At 58.7% G+C, this 22,804-nt stretch overlaps 7 protein-coding genes across 7 annotated transcripts; 3 read left to right on the top strand and 4 right to left on the bottom strand.

The window, feature by feature from the left end:
* Positions 1–159: 159 nt before the first annotated feature.
* On the bottom strand, positions 160–1,147 carry THITE_2124186 (uncharacterized protein). Its single transcript, XM_003657888.1, has one exon. It carries the CDS (start codon positions 1,009–1,011, stop codon positions 508–510), a length of 504 nt encoding a protein of 167 aa, XP_003657936.1. The 5' UTR covers positions 1,012–1,147; the 3' UTR covers positions 160–507.
* Positions 1,148–2,285: 1,138 nt separating this feature from the next.
* On the bottom strand, positions 2,286–2,546 carry THITE_50197 (uncharacterized protein; the record flags this gene model as incomplete). The annotated part of the gene is made up of 1 exon (XM_003657887.1): positions 2,286–2,546. A coding segment is annotated over one exon (261 nt), but the record flags the coding sequence as incomplete, so codon positions are not given.
* Positions 2,547–4,816: 2,270 nt separating this feature from the next.
* On the bottom strand, positions 4,817–6,015 carry THITE_2124184 (uncharacterized protein). The gene is made up of 2 exons (XM_003657886.1): positions 5,829–6,015; positions 4,817–5,757 (listed from the first exon to the last, which is right to left on the bottom strand). Exons 1-2 carry the CDS (start codon positions 5,931–5,933, stop codon positions 5,437–5,439), a joined length of 426 nt encoding a protein of 141 aa, XP_003657934.1. The 5' UTR covers positions 5,934–6,015; the 3' UTR covers positions 4,817–5,436.
* Positions 6,016–8,597: 2,582 nt separating this feature from the next.
* THITE_2124181 (uncharacterized protein) lies at positions 8,598–8,867 on the top strand. The gene has a single exon (XM_003657885.1). It carries the CDS (start codon positions 8,603–8,605, stop codon positions 8,777–8,779), a length of 177 nt encoding a protein of 58 aa, XP_003657933.1. The 5' UTR covers positions 8,598–8,602; the 3' UTR covers positions 8,780–8,867.
* Positions 8,868–9,714: 847 nt separating this feature from the next.
* On the bottom strand, positions 9,715–12,912 carry THITE_2124179 (uncharacterized protein). The gene is made up of 2 exons (XM_003657884.1): positions 10,200–12,912; positions 9,715–10,100 (listed from the first exon to the last, which is right to left on the bottom strand). The coding sequence occupies exons 1-2, from the start codon at positions 12,393–12,395 to the stop codon at positions 9,984–9,986; spliced, it is 2,313 nt and encodes a 770-aa protein (XP_003657932.1). The 5' UTR covers positions 12,396–12,912; the 3' UTR covers positions 9,715–9,983.
* A 33-nt stretch (positions 12,913–12,945) lies between these two features.
* Positions 12,946–16,290, top strand: THITE_2124178 (methyltransferase-like protein). The gene has a single exon (XM_003657883.1). It carries the CDS (start codon positions 13,274–13,276, stop codon positions 15,848–15,850), a length of 2,577 nt encoding a protein of 858 aa, XP_003657931.1. The 5' UTR covers positions 12,946–13,273; the 3' UTR covers positions 15,851–16,290.
* Positions 16,291–20,824: 4,534 nt separating this feature from the next.
* THITE_2059580 (uncharacterized protein) lies at positions 20,825–22,589 on the top strand (the record flags this gene model as incomplete). Its single annotated transcript, XM_003657882.1, has 4 exons — positions 20,825–20,877; positions 21,076–21,315; positions 21,377–22,207; positions 22,256–22,589. 4 exons carry the CDS (start codon positions 20,825–20,827, stop codon positions 22,587–22,589), a joined length of 1,458 nt encoding a protein of 485 aa, XP_003657930.1.
* Between the last annotated feature and the right edge of the window lie 215 nt (positions 22,590–22,804).

Here is a 22,804-nt window from a genome sequence, read left to right as displayed (position 1 = left end):
GGAATGATGACGTGGTAGGCTGGGCCGCCCATGGGGCGGTGTGCCTGCCGTCCCGCTGTCACAAGCCGTGTGGGGCATGTGCTGTGGGTCGGTCTGATCTTGGCAGCCCCGACGCGTCGGACTTGCAACAGACGCGTCGCTCGCTGCAACCCGCAGCCTGCAACATCCAAACATCTCAAGTTCCCAAACCCCCGGAAGTTGCCCGCACAGCGTCCATCTTGGAACCGTCTCGATCCAAGGCACGCCAAACCTCTGGAACCCACCCGAGAGGCATTTCTCGTCAATCTATATCGCACTGTGCAAGCCAGCAGTCGCCTTCCCGTCGTCGACCCGCGCCGTTCCAGCTTCCACTCTTTCGCTCACACGCACGGCGCCTCCCCCACAGTTCTCCGATTCCAATTTTCCGCAAGGAATGTCATCGCGACCGCCCCGCCGGTGTCTGGACACCCGCAGTACGTCGCAGCTTCGATCCCGTATCGGGTGCCTCTCAAGCCTGCCGCGCCTGGATTACTGCGGTTCAGTTCTTGTCCGCCGGGCAAGCCAGTCCCGCGGGGCGAATTGGTCTCGGAACTTAACCCTAAGTATACCTTTGGTTCTGAAAAGTCTTGCGCTCCTATAGTCGTTCGGACCGCCTTCTATGCTCGCGTCTTTCGAGGGGTACGTCGCCACTGGCCGCTGAAAAGTGGTGTGGCACTGCTCCGGCGAGGACGTGGGCGGACCGGCGGGATGGGCTCCAGTCACCGGCTCGGTGGGCGACCGTCCCTTCCCATGAGTCCACACGGTAAGCGCCTCTGGCCCGAGGCCGCTCGTCGGGAATCGGACACTGGAACTAGTACTCTGGTCAATGCGGATTGCCTGTGGCGGTGTTGGCTGGACGACCGAGTGTCGGCGGATACCTCCGGGCAGCTTGTCTGCTTGCATGCTCCCATGGGCTGGCTCCTGCTTGCAGTCCCAGCTTCCGGAATGAGAGGGAGAGCGCAGCATCTGGCTCCACACGATCATCCAGTACATTTCACCACATTGTCTGCAGCTCACCTCGCAGGAATCACTTCGGTGAGCGAGGGCTGTTCGACTCCACGCGGAAATGTCGAAGGATGATGTCCACCACGCCGTGCTGTCACGTTCTCGGTACCCTCGATTTCCGTCTCTTCTTGCATGCGTATCCAACCGCCTCGCGGCTCCGCCGACCCCCATGGACCGCGCTGCGGCACCATGCCCACGCGTCATGAAACCATGAGGTCCGACCAGGCGCATTAACTTGTCCTCGTAGGCGTCCGTCCTACGTCCGACAAGACGACCAAAACACCCCGTGTCTCGCTGTGCCTTCGGGTGCCGAGCACTCCCTCCCTCCGCCGGGTCTGAAAGAACGATTTTCGGCTGGAGATGACAGCGCGGTTTTTGAGGACGTCTTTTGTCCGTGCGGTACCGCCCTCCTTGGTCGGCTCCGCCTACTCGGCGGTCGGCAGTGGAGAGGAATCAAAAACTAGTCCCAGTTGGCAGTGCGACACACACGGAGAGCAGTGGCTGGCTCGGCGTCTCGGCACGGGGAAGTGCACCGCTGGCTGCCGAGTTTGACGAGATCTGCATCAATGACGGTCGGCTTCTGCTTAAAGGTTGGGCGTTGCGGAGGATCCTGACACTCTGTGGGGGGTTGGGGGTTGGGACTTAGTTGGCTGATTGAGGAACAATGCGTCAACCTGGGTTCTCCTGATGAAGGCGGCAGGTGGAGACGGATCCGGGTCCGGGACCCATCTCGAGTTGGAGTCAAAGCTTTGTGCTTGTCTGGCGCTCGGATTCTGTCTCCTTCGGCTCTCCAGAGTCGGAGCTCTCCAGGGAGCGCTTTGTTGTTCGATGCCGGCTGGTTGGAAAAGGACGGGCCCTTGGGGGCGGTCCTGGTTGTCTTCTCTCCAGAAATGGCGGGAAGACAACCCCTCATTTTGGAGGATAAGTGCCCTCTGATTCGCCTTTGAGTTGATGTGTGTGGTACTGACTGTCAATAGGACAGAACGGGCCATTGTCCGTGGCAGACGGCGACGCAGCAAGGTGAGTCTACCCCCGAAAGCGAGACCAGCCCTTCAATATGCCCGTACACGGGCGTTCACCGCATTCACCGCACTGCCTACTCATCATTGATGTTTTACAATTCATTTCAACAAGCGCCGTTCATGGCAGACTCCCACCGCATTGTAGTGTGTTTACACCCTGATGTGTAACTGCCCGACAGTGCCTTGCTGCGTTCGGACTCTCACGCCTGAACCTGGTTTCGATAAATAATGGAAAATACCTCATCTCTCACCCATCTCACTTGAGAGCCACGGGAGACCTGTCCTTGGGCTTCGGCGAAGGCAGTCTCCCAGCATCGTCGCTCTCCCAGGATCTTCCCAAGATAAGCTCAAATCCGGCTGCGCAATTGTCACATACGACCATATCCACAAGAATATTCGGGATCCCGTCCGCTCTCCCCTAGACAAGCTTGTGAGAGCCAGATTAGTAGTTGGGTCGGTGACGACCAGCGAATCCCTGGTGTTGTATGTTTTTGCTGCTTCTTGGCTTTTTTTTTTTTTTTTTTTCGCTCCACTAGTGTAGATAGAGTCAACAAACCGTCTTGGCAAAGTGTTTCCAGCACGGAGAGCGCCAGATTTACACAGTATTCAATGTTTCAGGTTTAACTACGGCAGCAGGGCGATCAGAGCCAAAACTGCTCGGCCGGCTTGGGCGGCACCACAGTAGTGTAGGGCTTTCCGGAGTTTTATTGCACAGTTGCACGACAGTGGTGACAGTCGTGTACGGAGGCAGGGAGAACAACCTGTTTCGGGAGAGGATGCGGCTATTCGAAACCGGGCTCGCGCCAAGGCGGATTAGCGACGCATGATGTGGGAACGAGTGTGTACGCAGAATCGTACGATGCCGTCTACAAGAGGCTCGACAAGTATCGTTTACACTAGTTACCCTCATACAGTAGGATTAATCCAGTGCCCGCATAGGGGGGTGTTTCGTTTCGCTCCACTTGGCTGTCGACTGTTAGCGGACGAGGAGGGATTGCTGTTTCTGGTTATCTATCTGCCTGCCGGATTCCAGAAGTGCGCTCCCGGTTATCTTGGCTGGGTTGGCCTTGATGTTCCAGAAGGGCGTACGGGACCCGGATTCTCGCTTCGGCTCTCGTTCCGTGCGTAGTGGGGCGTGCTTGGTGATGTGATGGCGGGAGGTGGGTTGCAATTCCGGAGCGAGGGCCCAGGCTGATGATGTTATCGATGCCTCCTATCTGCTCTCTCCTGAACTCGATCGAGATCGAACTATTTTGGTTCCATTTCTCTCTTCTTCATTTCTCTTTGATCCTTTTCGCCCCAATTCTGCCTCATCGACCGTGCCTCGGTGCTTTCTTTGCTGGTGGAGATTGCCCTGCTCAATGTGGATCCCCAGCCGTTGCGCTAGTCGCCTCGCCAACGCTAGCGCAGATCTCGAACGATTTCGGCACGGCCGGGCCATCCCGAACCCTGCCGCCGCCCGGCTTCGAGAAGATTGAGTGGGGCCAGCATGGTTCGCGAGATCTGAGAGTCGTGTCCAACGTTGTTCTCCTCTGGAAACCAGAAACCCACTGATCCAGCGCGCGACTACACAGTAATGTTACAGTGATTTGCTGATAATTCCCTGCGCGCTATGTAGGACGTCAACACGAGCGGATGTTGCATTCCTACCTATCGAAAGGGAGGGTACCCTTAATGTATACACATTACCTGACAGCGACCATGACCCCCACCAGCCGACACCCGGGTAATTCTGTCCTGTTGACGCGTAATGGCCGGAATACACTCGCGTAGTGTACGGAGTACACCGTACCTTACCACAATTGGGAAGCATGTTGGTCGCGGTCGCGTCGATGGCTCCGTTCCTTTCTGAGATGGTCCTCACACTAGTGTCGGAGGCTCCGGGCGCATTGACCGGAGAGGTTCCAACCGGAGAATCTCGCGCACGGAGCAGTGGGTCGTTGCTATGAGCCACCGCGGAACAGTTACCGCGCAGTAGTTATCGTTTTTTGACGATAGCGGTGGGTTGGTTGAAAGCTCGCTCGTTCGGTTCCCGCGTATTTAGGTAGTGTAGGTAGCTGAGGTATGTATTCCGTACTGGACACTGGGAAGGTGAAGCGGCCCCAAGGGCCCCCCGCGGGCCTACCTCCGACTGAGACGCATCTTGCAGCTCGATCGGTCAGATAAGGTACCGATGTAGTACACTAGTAGTGTAGTAAGACATGATTTCGCTAGTGTAGAAGCGACTTGGCGCACAATCTGTCGGTGGATGCATGCTTCTGGGGAGGGTGGTAGCATTGCATCGACTTGCTTTACCGAATTTGGGTGTGAAAATCGGCGGGTTGCTCGAGGATTGATGAATTTGGGTCATGACAGGATGAGGTGCTTGCCGCCTACCTATTCGTATGGATACAATGCGTTAGCTCGCCTAAATCCCGTCGAAACCCCTCACTGTATCCCACGGGGAAGCGGCAGCAAGGGCTCTGGGGGCGGCGCGTGTGGGAGTCGCGTCCAGACCGGCCTGAAAGGCGGGGCCGCCCGCTAATCGGAGCCAACGGAGGCTGCATCAACAAGTTGAAGTGCCCGAGTGTGGAACGAAGCTGTCTGTTTGATTCGCGAAGCAATGAGATGCTGAGCCGTAACTGGGCAGCAAGGGATCGTGACAGCAGCAAATTTAGTCCGATGCCTGCCTGTCGTGGCCGGCAAGACGCTGCGTCGCGGATGCTCGAGCTTCAGGGGCCAGGCATTTTCTACCATCCTGGGGCAGCTTTCCAGGGATGAGTTTTCCCGATAACGTCGTTACGCGGCCTGCGCACAGATCAGGGTGCCCAAGTCGTCACAATTTTACTTTTCAACAAACTCCTGATGCGTCTCTCGGCGTCGATGATCCGATCATTCTACCCAGTGCCTATGATAACTACGGTACCTGGGTACCTTACTCACACTCGTGGATATTCTGGTGTGTAATTCGATAGTGACAGTGCCCAATAATAACCCAGTCCCCTCAAAACACTGTGCCACGAACCCGCAGGGAGCAACGCCGTGTAACCAAACCACCCCCCTGTCCGTCCGGCCTGCAGATTAGCACCCCCACCCAAAAAGGTACCATCAACCCAACCCGCCAACGTGTGGTATCAATCTTGCGCGTCCCAGACTTTTTCCTGCCAGGCCGTGTACAGTGTATGCTGCCCCCTCCCAAGCTGAAGCGGACTGGTTCCGGGGGAGGGATAGCGGAGAGTAGAACAAGGAAAAAAAGACGAAATGAGACTGGGTTCGCCCGAGGTATCCGTATCGTGCCCAAAACAAGAAAAATGCAGCGCTGCGTCTCAAACTCATGGCAAAGGTCATGCACGTGCCGAGCCAGCCGGGGCCTGTCGTCCGTCCATCTCCATCCGGGCTGCTGTGATCGCCATCAATAGGTCATCTGCATGGGCATCGCCGCAGCCGCCATGACCGGCCGCGGGGTGTCGCTGGTGGTTATGTTGCTGTATGGAAGCGCCCGTGGTTCCATGGCTTTCTGCCTCAGGACCCAGTACGCGCCGGGGGAGGAGTCGTCGGTTGGAATGATCTCCATGATAGTGTAGCACAGGGTGCCGTGAATGGCCTGCGGGACGCATATCTCGGCCAAGGTCGGTGGGTGTTGCTGGTGCTGGTGTGGGCGCTGCCATGCTGATGGCCCCTGTGCATGAGCAGACGCCGCGGGCTCGGTGTCTGCCGCTTCGCGACCTTCGGCCTGCGGAATGGGCGTTAGTAGGCTTCGGTGAAGCGACGGGCGATCGGTGGTGGTAGGTGACCGTGACTTACTAGGCACATTGCACAGGCGTGGCCGTTGCAGTACACCCAGTTGGGGCAGTTGTGCGTGTAGAAGTACTTGCAGCGGTACTTGTAGAAACCTCCGGTGCCCGACATGACGGAGTTTTGTGTGGCAATCGCCCTGGTTATAACTGAGGAGTTGGCGAGGAGCGAAGGGAAGAGGTCGATAAGATGGACTGAACTGTCGACTGTCCGCTGACAGTCGAGCGGCCGAAACAGGAAGGCGGCTGGCGTCTCTTACACCCTTTTGGCGACGCGTGTCATGGACGCCTGAAGCGCTGCAAAAGCCGCAGAGAGGCTAGACTACGAGGGTGGCAGCATGTTGCTTTATACACAAGATGGCCAGGGTCCTCGAGGGTCAAGGCGTGCGCCGAGCTGCATTGATCTCCCGGCCTCGGCTCCTGGTGACATATGCCGGCCGGCCATCGAAACCAGACCAGGGAGGGCAGGGGACCCGGTTGCCTCACTAGGTAGAATGTAGGGTAGTTCCCGCGGACGCGCCACTTCTCATTGACAGAGTCCCGCAAATCGCATGTGCAGTCCCAAACAAAACCGAACTCACCACCACCAAGTTCCTGCTTTCTACGGCGTGCAAGCCTGGGCATCAGGGTACAGCAGCCGGAGGGCAGGCACCAAAACCGTTTCTCTTGGGCCGGCCGCAAGGAGGGATCACGATATGGTCGTCGTGGACGATGATGCTTCCCATGTGAGCAAATTCCGTGCGGACATGGGACGGCAACTGATGCGCAAGGCTCCCCCGCAAGTGAAGCGACCGCCTTGCATGTCATTCGATTTTCAAAGGTAACGAACACGCACGGTCAGAATGGTGTCCCAAGAGTCCTTGGCGAAGAGTTCTGATCCCAGGAAGACGAATGGGAATCTCCGGCGCGCTTCCGGGTCTGGTTCTCGTTGCAACGCAGCAAAGAGAGACGAGCGTTTGACAGGCCGTTTAGGAACGGTTCCCTGCGCTGTGGAGCGCTGGTGTCGAAGGCGGAATTATTGGTCCCAAGTCTCGGCGTTGTGACACGGCCGGCGCCACGTAGGTGAGAGCCGAAGGTCGCACAATCCAGGGCTTGAGGCTCTTGGAAGCTGTACCTATAAGTCCTCTTTCATGCTCGTCGATGGGCAGGCCGTGCCGGCCCATTGCCTGGAGCGGTCATGCCCTGCAGTTTCGGTCGCGGTGGCTGTCTGCTGAGAGATTGTTCTGAGGGAGGAAAGCGCGACCCTAACTAACAAGAGCACACCACCAACCAGAGCAGACCCCATTTCCCAGCCGTGCACGTTCACCGTAACCGTACTGTGTACTGTACCTCTTCCTCCATGGGCCCTGGGTCGTCTTCTGCCAATGGCCACCAAGGTCCTCACAGCGTTCGATCCGGACCAGCGTTCGTCATGAGCATCACGAACGCGCTTCTTGCCAATAGAGTTTGGGAGTCCAAAGGCAGAATGTAGTGGCAAAATGATCCTGTATCAATCCGCCGCTGTCGGTCGTGCAACTAACTGGACGTTACTGTACGCACTGCACTGCCATTCTGGGTGCCTTGTTCCCGAACTCGGGCCGGACTCGAAACGCTCCGCAGCTTGAAGGGCAACCCGAACTTTCAAGCTGGCATCGCGGCAACGCCTGTATTCTCTACACGACGGAATACTCCGTACAGTGAAGTTGTTGGCTGCATCCTTGCCAGCCTCTCCAGGTTGTCGAACAGGCAACGACCGACAACCTGGACGCTGCGGCGAAACGTAGAGCTCTCTGCTGTTGTCACGCCGGCCGTTGAATCTACCGAATTAAGAACCCCGCTGGGAAACGACTCCTCCTGCTGTGTTCCTGCAGCTTGATGTCTTCCCAAATAGAAGAGACGAATGAACAATGGTGGCCTCCCACCCATCTGTGGCCGGCCTCAATGGTGACGCTCGGATCCTCTGTAGAGCCAATCAGTGCAATACTTCAAGACGTTGGGGCCGCCCTCCGATGGCACGGGATGCGAACTCGAACAACTCAGGGAGTGTATTCCAGTCGTGTCTGCGGCCCCTGGATAACTAGCGCCCCTCACAGCGAGGATGCAGAGTCAACACCTTTGCTGCATCTCAGCTGGCGTCAGGCACAGCGCACTGCACAGTAGCAGAAGGATTCCAGCTGGGATGGCCCTCAAAACATCAGTGTTTCCGGGGCTATCTCCGTTGTCAGTAGGTACCTACCTCAGCTCTTGCACTGCTTCCGTTTCCGGACAGCTCACCTCTGTCCTGCGCTCGCTCCGGCGCGCTTTCGATTGTAGGTGGGAACCTGGATCGGACTGCGTTGCATTTTTCTCATTCGGCAATCAACGGCACCAGCATCGATACCCAGCCCCCATCGCGACAAGTTGGACATAGAACACCCGGTCGGCAACTGAGAGGGTGAAACAACAGCCTCGTGGCCCTGGTGGTGGCATCGTCCTCTGACTAACCGCCATCTCAGAGGGTTGCCGCACGAACAAGAAAGGACCCCGGCCAGAAGATTCCTTGACAATTCTCCCGTCTCGCCAGATTACCAGAGTGTTGCGACAGAGCATCCTGCATGATTGGAATCTAAACGGGATCCAACCATACCCGGCAAAGGCGGCACGATAATGAGCGCAACGAGCACAACGAGCACGGCGGCGGAGGATCATGAGATTTTTGACAGCTCATATTTTAGCTCCTCGTGGCCGGCCTAGCTGGTCCTCGTCACTTGGTGCATCCCGGAACAGCAACACGGGCTTCCCACCACGTTGGCGGACGACGACACCATGAAGCACTCCTTGTCCATGCCGTGTCACCCCACAAGCGTCGTTGGTGGCCGAGTGTTGCTTGCGGGCAGCTCAGGTCACTCGGCAAACCACATGTTGACCGAGGATCACCCTTTCGGCGGAGGCGTCACCCCTGTGGCGCCTGGGACCCCCACATCTGTACGGAGGTATCCGTAGTTACATCCAAAGCTCTCATCACCAACCACCATATCTGGTGGGCTACGTAAAAAGACACAACTCACCAAGGACCGTGTCAAGTCCTGCCTATTCCCGCAGACGTTGGACTAGCGTGCGCCTCGGACCAAGAACGGGACCACCTCGACATGCAGTAGTGAGCAGTTAGTATAGCTCAGAAGGAGGGGCACTAGCCATGGTAGGTTTGGGAGAAGTCAGACCATCCAGCCTGATCCTCGATCTCACAGCTGTCTTGCCCGATCCGGCCATCCTCACCACGCTTCAGGCATGCGGGCTCCGCATGCGCCTGCGCGTGTGGCGTGTGATAGGTAAGTATGTTTCTCCGTGCCCCCACCCACTGCCCTCGCGCGCGCCCGCGGGCAAACGCCCAGCCAAGCTCGTGTACGGAGTAGTTAGCGACAGAACACCGCACACCTGCAGTCTTCCGTACGCCACAGACAGGTCTCAGCGTGGCCCCACGCAAAGCCGCGGTGCCATGAGCCAGTAAGGTTATCAGCCAGCCTCACCTCGCTGCGGGCGGCGCGCGGCGTGGCATGGCATGGCATGGCGCTGTTGCATGGCATGGCACACACGGCCTGTGCGGAAAAAAAAAAAAACCAACAGCGACTCGCAGCGGGAGACAAGCAGGCAAATCGGAACGCATCCGCAGCACCAGCCAGCCCAGCCAGGGAGACATTTGTCAGTTGAGACAAATCGTCCTTCACGGTGTCTTCACAGTGCAGTAATTCCGCATGGAGTCGAGCAGGTGGCCAGAATTGCGCGAGAGGGCACTGGCTTGCCCGCGCATGCAGGTGACGTGCTGTCTCGGGCAATATCAAGCTGTCTCGGGCGATATCTAAATTTACCTATACCTAGGTAGCCAGCCCCTGTCGTCCTCTTTGCCGAGGTAGGTTGCAACCGGCTCTCTCAGATGCCGAAAGATGAGGTACCTAGGTAGGTAGATATCAACACTTCATATTGCAGTGCACCGCGAGGTTGTAGACCACTGGTGGAGCCAACCGCATCGGAATTTCCCTTCCAGACCTGCAGGAGGCCGCGAGTCGCACCAAGTCTACCAAGTCTAGTGATACATCAAGTCGCATAAACCCCATCTGGCTGCGCCGGAAATGACCTGATCACGCTTAATCCCTTGCCTTTCACCATCCATATGCCCGGCGGTTGCGGGCACCATAACCTCAACAAACAGTTACTGGCCGCCCTTCAAGACCTGGCGGCGGCGGATCTTCTCGGCGACACGCGTCAAAGCCGACTTGATCTCGCCCTTCTCGAAGGTCTCGAGATCGTAGTAAACTGGGGCAATTTCCTGTTGAGACCAGTCAGTATCCATCCATCTACTTCTTCCGTCCGACATATCGATGCTCAAAGGAGGGGGGGGGGGGGGGGGGGGAAGGGTGCCACATACAAGAAGCCACTCGGGCCTGATATTCGTCACGGTCCTAACGTACTGCTTGGTGGTGAGCACGAACTCGTTGTAGACGACCCAGTCGTAGGGGGTCGTGATGACGGTGCTGGGGTGGATCATGACGAGCTGGTTGTCCTTGACCGTCTTGTACACCTTGGAGTTGCTGCTCTCGCGCATGGCGACCTGCATGAAAAAGCCGGCGAGCAGCGCCCGCCGGATGTTGGTGTAGTACTCCTTGTTATGGAACGGCGTGCTGACCAGCTCGATGCCGTGCGTCTCCATGATGCGCTTGAGCTGCGCGCGCACGTTGTCGGCGCTCGACAGGTGCCGGAATGACAGGAAGTGCTCGTGGCACCACTTCTTGACGTCCTCGCCCGCCTGCTCCGCGCCCTTGTAGGCGTGGTAGGCGTTGAGGAGCGTCAGGTGGTCGCCGTCGGGATGCGCGAACTGCTGCTTCATCTCGTCGGCGCGCTTGCGCGCGTTGATGGGCCGCACCCAAATCTGGGGCACGGAGAGGAGGGAGGTGATGGAGAGGATCTCGTTGGAGCAGTAAAACTCGGGGGATGAGATGAGCATGACGGCGAGGGCCGGATCGAGCGGGAACTCGGATGCCAGGCTGCCCAGCGGGGTCAACTCGCCGTCGTCGTCCAGGCAGGCGAGGTAGTTGAGCTCTTCCAAGGCGCGCATCATGGTCTCGGGGGCTGGCGGGTCCATGAGGTCGAAGTGCACGAGGTCTTCGACGCCGAGCTTCTTCAGCTCGAGGACCGTGTTGGCCAGGTTGGACCGCAGAATTTCCGGGTACGTTTGCTCAATAAGCTCCTCCTTAAACGCCTTCTCGGTGTATAATCGGAAGCATTTACCGGGCCGCGTCCGACCGGCACGACCAGCACGCTGCTGAGCCGATGCCTTGGAGATGGGGGATACCAGCAGCGACTCCACCCTGGTACGGGGGTTGTAGATCTTCTGCTTGCTGAAGCCGGGGTCCACGACATACACGATGCCGTCGATTGTCAAACTGGTCTCGGCGATGTTCGTCGCAACAATGCACTTTCGACCGGGTCGACCGCCCTTGCGGAAGGGCGCCGGGGCTTTGTCGAAAATGCGCTGCTGTTGGTGTGGCGGCAAGGTACCATAGAGGGGGTAGACCGCCATCGGCCCTGCGTCCGACTCCCGAATCATGTCGTCCACTTCGAGGCTGATACGCCGGCAGGCGTCCTCGATCTCCTCTTCGCCCGTCAAGAACAGCAGGATGTCGCCCTCGGGCTCGCTCGCATGGATCTGCAGCACGGTCCTGACTGCAGCCTCGACGTAATCGCGCTCCGGCTCAGGGGTGTAGAAGATCTCGACGGGGTGCGTCCGGCCCGGCACGGCGAGCCGCGGCGCGTTGAAGAAATAGGTCTGGAACTTTTGGGCGTCGAGGGTGGCCGACATGACGATGATCTTCAGGTCTTTCCTCCGTTCGGCAATCTGCTTGAGCAGCGCCATCAGGATGTCGGTGGCGAGGGTGCGCTCGTGGGCTTCGTCGAGGATGATGCAGCCGTAGCGCGACATGTCATGGTCGTGCATGGCCTCGCGCAAGAGCTGACCGTCCGTCATGTACTTGAGCAGCGTCTTGGGGCCTGTCTTGTTCTCGAAGCGGATGCTGTAGCCGACCTCCTCGCCGAGCGTCACGTCGAGCTCGTCGGCAACACGCTGGGCGACCGACATGGCCGCCACCCTGCGGGGCTGTGTGCAGGCAATGAGCTTGCGGGTCTTGTGCGGCAGTTCGTCGTAGAGCACGTATTGCGGGATCTGGGTGGTCTTGCCGGAACCGGTCTCGCCGACGAAGACGAGAATCTGGGTGCTGTGGTACATGTCGAGGAACTCCTGGCGCTGCTTGTGCACAGGCAACTCGCGGCGGGCCTTGAGGATCTTGAAGTACTGCTGCGAGTGCGGGTTGCCCGTCCACGGGTTGATGTCCGAGTCCTCCGCCTCTGCGGCCTGTTTTGCCGTCGTCTTGTGGCGCTCGAACCGGTCGAGAGGCGACTTGAAGCTGGAGCCATCCTGGGCGCCGTCGTCGAGGTGCGCCAGATACGGGTTCGGGACAGCATCCATGTTTGCGCCGGCGTCTCCGTTGGTCTTGAGTCGCTTAGAATCCTGACCGCCGTCCCTCTCGGTGCTTGATCGCTTGAGGTTGCTCTTTGTGGGGTCGGCCATCGCGGTTGCGACCTGCGTGCGAAGAGCGGGAGCGGAATGGAAATTCTCGAGCGGCGCGCGGTGGTCGCTGTTGCCTGCGAGCGCCAGCGATGCACGAGGCTGCAACTTTTTTTTGGATGTTGCGAGGCGCCTGAGTCGTCGGATTGGGCCGAGGCTTGGGGTGTGCGTGGGGTGTGCACTCCGATAAGCAGTTATGCGGGACAGTGCGGTGCTGGTTCTTGGATGCAAGGAGACCCGAATCAACGGTGTGATGGGTTGCTTCATAGAAAGACAAAGGCGACGCTCTCTTGCAAAGGCCAGCTGCGCTATCTTTGTCCTTGTCAGTCTCACAGGCTGGTCGGGAGTGTTGGCTTCGCTAACTATCGCCCATAAGCTTCAGATAGGCAACTAGGCGGGGCAACACTACCTAGCCTGGCACCTAGCGTATCCGTATAGTTGCATAGTCCTTGTTTTACTGTGGATAGTTGACGTTCGTGTTCGTGTATCCGTAGTTATGCTAGTCCCGGTGGAACCCCGCACCCCACATTCCTGCCTGGAGCACGAAACTGACGCTGGACCCTGAGAAATCCAACAGCAGCAGCGAGGTTGTAGCCCAGGCTGTGTGGGTTCCAGGTTTGAGGAGGAAAATTGTGCGACCTGGTCCTACACCGTCACACAACCAGGTTTCCGGGGATCCAGGTGTGGTTTGGCACCGGCGCAGTCCTTCTGGCTTTTGTATCCACTATGGGTCCATGAGGCACCGAAGTTGAAATTCAGCAGTTTGGTTTTCCTGCTGCATCGTGCAGTCCCCGCGTGTGCAGCTTGCGGTCGTTCCTCCGGGTTTTGCCCAGTCCTTCAGCCGCTCTCCCTTGGCCCCAGGCACTACCTCAGTCATCGCCATGAGTTCCAGTGGGAGCCTCAACCCGCAGTCGGAAAGCTTTGAGAGCCGGCCAACGTTCTACATCGGGCAGCATGACTCGACCCGTTCCGAGGCGCTCTCGGACGACCAGTACGCCCAAGTGCTGAACAGCGGTGTAAGTCCAAGCGCGGTGTCATTACGAGCACCGGTCCTGGGTCGTGGCGGCGCTGACCAAGAGCAGTTCCGCTTCGTGACGGCGCCCATCACAAACCGGCATTTCTTCGACCGGGTGGTGAAGTTGCACAGGGACTACCTCCGTGAGCGAGAGGAGTGGGTTCAGCAGAGGGGGCTCACCGCGAGCCAGCAGGCGAACCCGTCCCTGCCGGGCCCTGTTGTGCCGACCCTGACGGACGAGGACACCTCGCTGTTCCCAAGCAACTACATCGGCTCTCTCGCTGCCTACGCCAGCCCCTGGATTGATTTGTGCTCCCCTGACCCCCACGTGTCGAGTCTCTCTCGCCAGGTGCTGAATCTCGAAGCAGCGTACGCCAACTTCTGCGGCGCGAGAACCATCATCGTGCCTGGGCCGCGGCAGGATGACAGCAGCCGCGGCATTGCTCAGTACGCCCGCGCCATCCGGGAAGCGCTGAACGTGGCAAACCGGGCCAACATCATCATCCATATGCCCATGTACCGGGAGCCCGGTCTGGAGGAGAAGGCAGAGACGCTCTCCACCATCTTCGGTCCCGAGAATGGCCCGGAAGCAGGTGCTAAGAAAGAGATTGACCTCTTCAGCGCCTGGGATTCTTGGAACACCATCCGATCCATGTGCAACTACTCGATGAGGTTGTTTGTCGGTATGCTTCTTGACCATCTTGGCCCCATCCAGGGAGGGGGACGGTGCTTTATCTCAGCTGCTGACCTGTACACAGCCATTCGAATTCCGCGCCGTGTGCCTGAAAAGGCTCTCCAGGAGCGCTGGTTTGCCGAACCGCTGCATTACTTGACGATTGGAGCCGAGACATTCCAGCCAAACCGTGCCGGACATCCGTCGCTGAGTAAACACCACCAGGACATGATCAATCGTTACATGAGACTGAGAAATCCGCCCTGGTTAATACTCTGCGATGTGGGACCGCGCCCGGAAGAGCTCGCAGTTCTCCCTGATCCAACGGCGGCCGAGTTCCCGTCGCTGGCAGAAGCGAATCAGGCCCTCAGGGAGAACCGGCGACCCCATATGCCAAGTCTGAACGCCCACGTCGGATACATGAAACACCTCGAGCGCCAGCAGCCCCCGTTTTCGGCCATGGAGACTCCCGCCCTCATGAGTTTCCAGGACTGGCTGCAGCCACCGCTGCAGCCGCTGGCCGACAACCTGGAGTCGGCAACGTACGAGGTGTTTGAGGGCGACCCAGTGAAGTACGACCAGTACGAGAAAGCCATCACCGAGGCCATGATTGAGTGGAAGGATCTCAAGAAGCCGACGTCAACGGCAACGCCCGAGAACCCTTCCAGCCCTGAGCTGGTGGTCACCGTCGCCGGAGCCGGCCGCGGGCCCCTGGTCACGCGCGCGTTGCGTGCCGCCGAGAAGACCGGCACGCCCATTCAGATCTGGGCGCTCGAGAAGAACCAGGACGCCTTCGTCTATCTGCTCAGAAAGAATAGGCTTGAATGGAATAACCAGGTAACACTCGTCAAGACCGACATGCGTGGCTGGGAAGGCCCGCGCCTCAAGGGCAGAGAGGACGTCATCGGCAAGGTTGACATCCTCATAACGGAGCTACTGGGCTCCTTCGGCGATAACGAGCTGTCGCCTGAGTGCCTCGACGGCATCCAGCGCCACATCGCCCGTCCCCACGGCATCTCCATCCCGCATTCGTACACCGCTCACCTGAGCCCAATCTCCACGCCCCGTCTCTTCGCCGACCTCAGCTCCCGAGTGGTCAGCGACCCAAACGCCTTCGAAACGCCCTGGGTGGTCCGCCTCTTCGCCGTCGACTACGTCGCCCAGAAAGTGCCCGGCCACCCGCGCTTCCAGCAGGCGTGGGAGTTCGTCCACCCGGTCGAGGTCGCCCGCGCCGACGACTTTGCGGCGCAGCACGGCAAGGCCGCCGCCAGGTACGTCACGGGCGGCGTAGGCAGCATGTCCGGGGCGGGCGGCACGAACGAGCACAACGCGCGGCACTGCCACCTGACGTTTGTGTGCCCCACGCGCGGCGTCATCCACGGGCTGGCCGGCTTCTTCGAATCGGTCCTGTACGCCCCGCAGGCCGGGGCTGGCAAGGAGCCTGTCGAGATCAGCATCCTGCCGGACCAGATTGACCGGAAGAGCAAGGATATGATCTCGTGGTTTCCCATCTTCTTTCCGCTCAAGGTAGGTTTTTTTCGGTTCCCGCCGTCCCGAGATACGAAGCTCGACCTTCAAATAACACTTTGCCGTAGAGCCCGCTCTACTTCCCGCAGGACACAGAACTCGAGGTCAGCATGTGGCGGCAAACAGATGACAGAAAGGTGTGGTACGAGTGGCTGGTGGAGGTATACGCCTGGGTTGGGCCCAAGACGCGAATCAAGGTCGGCACGTCGGATCTCCACAGCAGCCGCAAGGTGGCCTGTTTGATGTAGGAGTTCATTTCAAGAATCCCCCTCTGGGAGCTGTAGAGCTCCTACATGCTGTGGGTTGAAAAGGGGGTGAGCACCCCGCTCGGCGGCGTAGAGCAGCATGCAGGCGGAGATGCATGCCCACGCCGCAACGCCGCATCAATGTTCCAGACTTTTCTTCTTCCGTCCCTCACAGGGGCATTCCGTCCACGTTTACCATGCCATATCGTGGATATCACCTGCTCCTTGGTCCCCCGCCATCCACGCCCCAGGCGCCGTTGAAGCGGCAGGGCCGTTCCCACCACGCCCGCCGCCGCAGCAACGTGTCCGCCCTAGAAGACACCCTGCCCATAACCCCCTTTTCTTTTCCCCATGTCTCGTACCCCACCCTAACCCTCCATCTTCGTATCCCGATCCTCCTCCCCGCCCTTATCCGCAGCCCTCACGTAAAGCACATTGTTACACCTGCTCTCTGAGTCAGCCGAGGTTTCCACCCCTTTCCCCTGCAGCAAAGAAACGCCCCAGGTGTAAGAACAAGGAGAAGAAGCCTGCAACCAACCTTATCAACACCTGCCCCAGCTGCCCCGTCAGCTTGCGGTCGATGAACTCCTCCGTGTTGCTCAGCTGGATGTTCATGTAGCTGTCGATGCTCTGGCAGCAGCAGTCCTTGCGTCAGCAACTCCGAATTCAGTCCAGTCTCGTTGATTTCCGTTTCATCAGACGAGGAGACCGGTGCAGGGTCGAAGGTCGGGGGAAGGAAGGGGCGGAAGGAGAGAAAAAAGGGGCGGGGGAGGGGAAGCAAACGTACGACTAGTCTGCCCTTGTACTCGGTCTCGCCCCACTTGAGACGCACGATCACGTCCTTGTTGACCAGGTCCTGCAGGAAGGGCCGCGGGTTGACGGGGACGAAGCTCATTGTCGGTTAGTCGATCGGTCGGTTGGTCGGTGTTTAGTCGTTGACTTTCTTCTTGGTTCGATTTCGTGTTCTTGTTGTTGAGAGTTTATCGGGGCGTGGCTTAGAAGGACGACGGTCTAAGCTTGCAATGCACTGCCAGGCAGAGCTGGAGAGACGGTGATAGATTCGTTGGTTGGTTTGGGGGAGGGAATTGGGTCGTCTCGTCTGTGGCTTCGTGGTTCTGGGCCTGGCGTGAGGTTGTGCGGCGAGTTCCCCGTTTCTTAGCCGCTTGTCGTCTTGAAAGTTGCGTTCGGGACGCGATGTGATGTTGGCGGCTGGTTGATATGGATGGCTTGCAATGGGGAAATTTTGGGCTTGGCAGACACGCTAAGCAGGCAAGGCCGCACTGTATGTAATGTACAGTACGTTAGTTACATGAGCGGCTGCTTGCAGCCGTCGGCAGTTGCCAGCGCTGCACGGGATCGCTCACAGGATCAGCTGGACGAGATTACAAGAACAGGATGGCTCAACGGATCCTTCATCCACAAATGCTGAAAGTGAAATGAATCCTCAGGTATCGTACAGACAGATTGTCACTACAAGAGATATCTTCCACCCTGAAACAGTGCTAAAGAGCCACATTCGAGCTCTAAGTTGTCCGGCCACTCCCCGAGTCCCGACTAGTTTAACCAAAAGTTAGTGAGTAAAGATGCCCGAACAGCGACTCTGGTCCCATTCCAATAATACATCTTCTGGATATTGTTTCTCCCATAATCAAAAATGGGGCTTGCGTCAGATTAAGAACCGTATCTGATGATATGCGTAAGTGTAGAAATGGTATGTGCGGGCGAAAAATGAGCCGGATCAGAATCCCGTCTGGGTGTCGTAGCCCAACGCCAATTAGGTCGTAAACAAGTCCATTCATCAGTTTGAACATTCGGTGCGGTGCGGCCGACCCGAAACCGCAGCCTTCAACCTTCGGCGACGCGACAGGCCCGACCCGAACACCGCGCCATGTTCAAACCCGGGCCCCCAGGTGTTAACCAAGCAATAAATTAAGTGGGCCACCAAAAAGCGGACCAGGTCAAACGTCGAAAGCCACCCTCGCGATCGCCTTAAGGTGCTTATAGCCACGGGGTCGGCATGGTGGCTCCCCGCGCCTGCCTGTCAGTCCACCCGCTGCTAGCCGATTCGGGCGACGCTCTATCCCTCAGCGAAGCTGCGGTGGGAGAGTCAGCCGCCAGCTCGACCGCCGCCCTGTAGGCGCCCAGCACATCGCTATCTATCCTCGCCTCCGTCGGCGACCGCGCCGAGACGGGCGACATGGACAGATGCCGTTTCGAGACAGACATGGAGGGCCGGCGCGGCGAGACGTCCTCCGAGAGCTCGTATGGCGGCGGCACCTTGCGGTAGGAAGTCCGCGACGCGGACACGTCCTTAGGCGGCACGGGTGGGGGCGAAAGGGACGGCCGCTGCCGTCTTCGTTTCCTCCGCCAGCGCAAGAAGAAGAAACCTAACGCGCCGGCGATGAGAAGAGCTGCCACTGCGGAGCCGACGGCGGTGCCGATTATAGCCGGGGTGCCGAGGCCGCTGGGAGGCGAGGAGGTTTGGGCTGGGACGAGGAGTTGCGTCGGGATTGAGACGGCGGGTGCTGTCGTCGGGGTTGCGACGGAGTTGGTCTGCTAGGTGGATTAACCGAGCTGTTCGCAGCAGGAGGGTTTTGCTGACTTGCAGCTGCACTTACAGAATCACCGCCTACGGCCGCCGCCGTCGGATCGCCGGCCTTGAAACGGACCTGGACTCCGTAGGCCGTGATTCCGTTTGACGTCTCGGAAACCACCGTCGTGGAAGCGATCTTGCTGTCTGTCACAACCGTGACCCCCAACACTGCCAACGCTGACGTCCATGTTGTCGTGCATCCGAGCGATGGTTGACCCTGAGAAGGTGCTAGGCAGGTGTAGCGGAAATGACTGCACATCGACGAGAGGATTTAGCTCGCTGACATTGATATCCTCCCAGGCGAAAGCCGCAAATAAAATGCAACATACGTCGGACAACAGATCACGGCCGTCTCGGTGTCGGTCTCGGTCCTCGCTGATGCGAGGCTGGAGCAGGCGGTCGTGTACCCAGCCGGACACCAGCCGGGTGAGTAGTAGTTGCTCGACGCGGCGTCATAGCCGCTGGGGAAGCAGTCGGAGCCCGAGCCCGAGGTATAGATTGGACCTTCAACGTAACTCGAGACGCTCCCGGACCAGACCTGATAAAGCTGCGGCGTGGTGGTTGTGCAACTAGACGGGGCTCGAAACGTGGTTGTCAAGGGACCGATGACCGTCATGGTTGAGCCGCCGTGCGCATCGGGCTAACGTTTTCGTCGGCGACGGCAAACCATCTAGATTTGGCCGACCGCGGCCGACCCGAAGGGGGGGAACAACAGAGTCGGCTTAGACTGTGCGGTGCAATGGCGAAGGAAAAATCGACGAGAACGGCAGTCTGGATCACGAAGCCAGGCGAGCGGCGCGATTTCCTCAGTGAGCAAGGGCTGCTGGACGGCGAAGACGCAACGCAAGCTCGCTCGTCTCTTAGTTATTCCGTACTGTGGACGGATCATGGATTACTGTGCTCGGCGCGAGAGCACACCCACTCCTTCAGCTAGGGGTCGGGGTCTGGAGGTGGCGTGGCGCTGCAGTGTGCTCCTCCGCCCCGACTGCAGCGACAAGGGCGCCGCGGCCTAAGACAAGTTTGCTCCTCATTCTCGGCAGCTCTTGGTGACCTGACAAGACTTGCCTGCAGCGCTTGAGCTGAACTGGACTGAAGGCGGCAATCGCACCAATGGCGGACACTGGGGCTGCGTGGGCTGCAAGCGCGCGGGCACTAACTAACCGACACACCGCTGTGGGAGCTTTTTTGTGAGAAGCGAACTGTCTCCGAGCGAGAGTCTCAGGGTGACGATACGACGGATATCGTCACACACCCAAGGCCTTGGGACAAGGCCCTGGGACGGAACCGTTGACGGCACGGCATGCTGATGTTGGACCGGGAAGTTGGGGACTGACGAGAGCAGCTGCTGTGCTCAAGCGATCGTGGAGCTGAAACCCCCCGAGCTGCACTGTTCTGTACGTGTATTCCGTACCACGTGTACCTCTCCCATTTAATGAATTGCACAAAAATGCACCTGGACTGGGCCAGAACGTTGTGTGCTGTGCAGCATGCAATCGACTTCGCCGCTTGCCTGCTTTCCGAGCTGAACGGACGGGTCCTGTCGGAGCTGTTTCCCAGAAACAAAAAAAAAACTCGCAACGTCATTACAGGGCGCTTCTCATCGCTCGGCAGTTTGATGACCACGGCTCGATAGCGAGCCCTTGGCAACCGTCGTCGTTTCCTTTCTGCGCTGCGCACGGAACGAAGAATGGCGGCAGACCCTGGCCGTGCAATCAACAAGACGGTGACAATTCGGGAAGGATCCAAGTGGGGGCCAATACACTCATACTGTGTAATCAGGTACCAGGTTGTTACCTACCTTACGAGTGTGGGTGTGTGGTGCAAGACAGAATTTCAATACGCTTAACCCCTTCCGTAAGAAACGTCGGGAGCCCTTTCTTCATTGCACTGCTTCCTTCCTCCCTCACGGTATCCAGTCCGATGCTTCGCCATTTTGGACTTGAAGATAACCTGCATGGAAGGGCTGAAACTGCAGCTCGCCTAACTAATCCGTTCGCACAGCGAGATAGAGGCGGGGGAGGTAGATGCCCTGCTCGAGGGCAACTACCACCAGTCATGGTGCCAGAGAACATCCCAGGCACCTACCCTGCGAGCAACCCGCCCGTGGCGGGACTCAGATAGCGGGAGCTGACTTCCTCTATTCCCGAGCGGGCAAAAGCAGGCACGGTTGCTTCTGGGTGCCGGCTGTCGAGTCCTCCCGAGGTTTTAGCAGAGCGCCGTCGCTCGGCCTTGTCCTCGCTCCCCAGTTCCGTTCCATCCTCACTCGGCTCCCATCTCTAAATCGACTTCGACATTTGTCCTAGCTTCCCTTTCGTTGTCCATTATTACGCAGTACGCACCACGGGAGTCGAGCGTGCTTCGAGCCCGCCGCACCGAATCATGGCTGTCTTGCCGGCGGTGCTTGCGCTGCTGGTGCCGACCAGCTTGGCCGGGTCGAGCAAGGAGCGCGTGTGGTCGTCGGCCTCCTAGGTCATGTACGGCGACCACACACCCTTCGCCTCGTGGAGCTTGGAGCCTGCGACGCTCACTCCGCTCGGAGCACGCCAGATGCACGACCTAGGGGCTGCCTTCCGTGCCCGCTATTTAGGCCCCTCAACTCATGACGGCTTCGTGGGTATCGTCGGCATCAGCCCCGAGGACATCGACAACTCGCATTTCAACATCGAGTCGTTCACCGATGAATGCTCCTTGGCAAGCGCCGTGTCATTCGTGCAGGGCCTCTATCCTCGGTCCCCGGGCAGCCCGTGCGAGCAGAACGCCGACCCGGACTACGGGCCTGGTGAAGGCTCGAAGCTGAACGATCCTTTGTGTGACCATCAGTACCCTAACATCAGGACCGTTCACCCCGACCTGGATCCTGACTCGATATGGTAAGCGTGTGGCCTAACGCTGCTTCCCTTGGTTCGCAGGGCTGACTTACTTCCTATGCAGGTCCCATGGCCATGAGAATTGCCGAAAGCGCGAGAACTCACTGCTCCTGTTTTCCAATAATAGTGTGGCCGAGTCGATCCATCAGAATACCGAGGAGTTCTACGGCAGTCTCTGGGACGCCATATTCTACGAGGCACTCCCGCTCTCGCAGGCCAATTTCTACAACGCTTATGACCTATACGACTACGCTGCTTACCGCTGGAACAATGACAACAGGACAGCGTTGGCCCTGAATGAGGGCGACCTGGATGAGCTCGGCCAGCTCGCCTGGCAGGAGCAGAGCCTCCGGCATGCAAACGTCACTGGCGCTGGGGGCGCTCAGGACGACGACTTGACTCAAGCCATTGCTGGCCGCACGCTCGCAAGCAGGGTCACGGCCTTGTTTGCCGAGAACATCGAGTCTCGTGGAGCACAAAACAAGTTGAACCTTGCCTTTACCTCGCACGAGCCGTTCCTCGCCTTCTTCGCACTCACTGGTCTCAGCACCGGCGCCTCAAGCCATCAGTTTTCGCAACTTCCGAGCGCGGGTGCGACGTTGACCTTCGAGCTCTTCTCTGTCGACGACGGCAACGACACAGGGGAGACACACCAAGAACACGAAACCACCAGCTCGGTCGGCGAGACCTCCCCTAAGGTCAACATCGAACCCACGTACCGTTACAACAATGGCAAGCGCGCCGCTCCCCCCAGCAAACGCACCAGCTCTTACGACTTCACCGCCGGCACTTACTCCCAGAAGGCCATCGACGACAGCACCATGTTTCTGGGATATGGCACCTCTTCCCCTGACTACGGCAACCAGGCCGCAGATCACGTCACCACCACACCGGAGTACCGCAACGACGGCAACGGCGGCGACGGCGGCGGCGGCAGCAGCAGCAGTAGCAGCACCGCCTATCCATCCATCGACCAGCTCCACGTGCGGTTCCTCTACCGCAACTCGACGGATGCACGCGGCGCCCTCGTGCCGTACCCGCTGTTCGGCAGCGACCAGGCGCACATGAGCTTCAAGCACTTCAACGCGACCATGTGGAGCATCGGGATTGCCAACGTTACGACGTGGTGCAGCGTTTGCGAGAGCAACACTTTCTTCTGCGCCGCGGCCGACCCGCCCCCGGCCAGGGGCCACCACGCGTGGCCGGCGATCGTGCTGGGCGGAGCGGCGCTGGCGGTTGTCCTGTTCATCATCCTTATCGTCCTCATTCTCATGTGAGGTGGGAATCGAGGGGTATCAGGCGCCGGGTTATAGTTTGAGCGGTGGGGTGGGTAATGGGATGGTTATAATGGTAATGCTGCCGCCGTCTGGGGGAGAGGCTGCGAACCCTGGGGATGACAGTGGTATTGGCAGTCACTTTGGGATTGGCGTTCGGAATGTTTTGCCCCTCATCGTGCGGCAATCTCATTGTTTGAGCCGTATACTATCCTACT

This window comes from Thermothielavioides terrestris, chromosome 6 (assembly GCF_000226115.1).
Source record: "Thermothielavioides terrestris NRRL 8126 chromosome 6, complete sequence".
Taxonomy (NCBI): domain Eukaryota; kingdom Fungi; phylum Ascomycota; class Sordariomycetes; order Sordariales; family Chaetomiaceae; genus Thermothielavioides; species Thermothielavioides terrestris.
The sequence above is the reverse complement of the archived record's forward strand: the minus strand, read 5'-3'. Positions and strand labels throughout refer to the sequence as shown.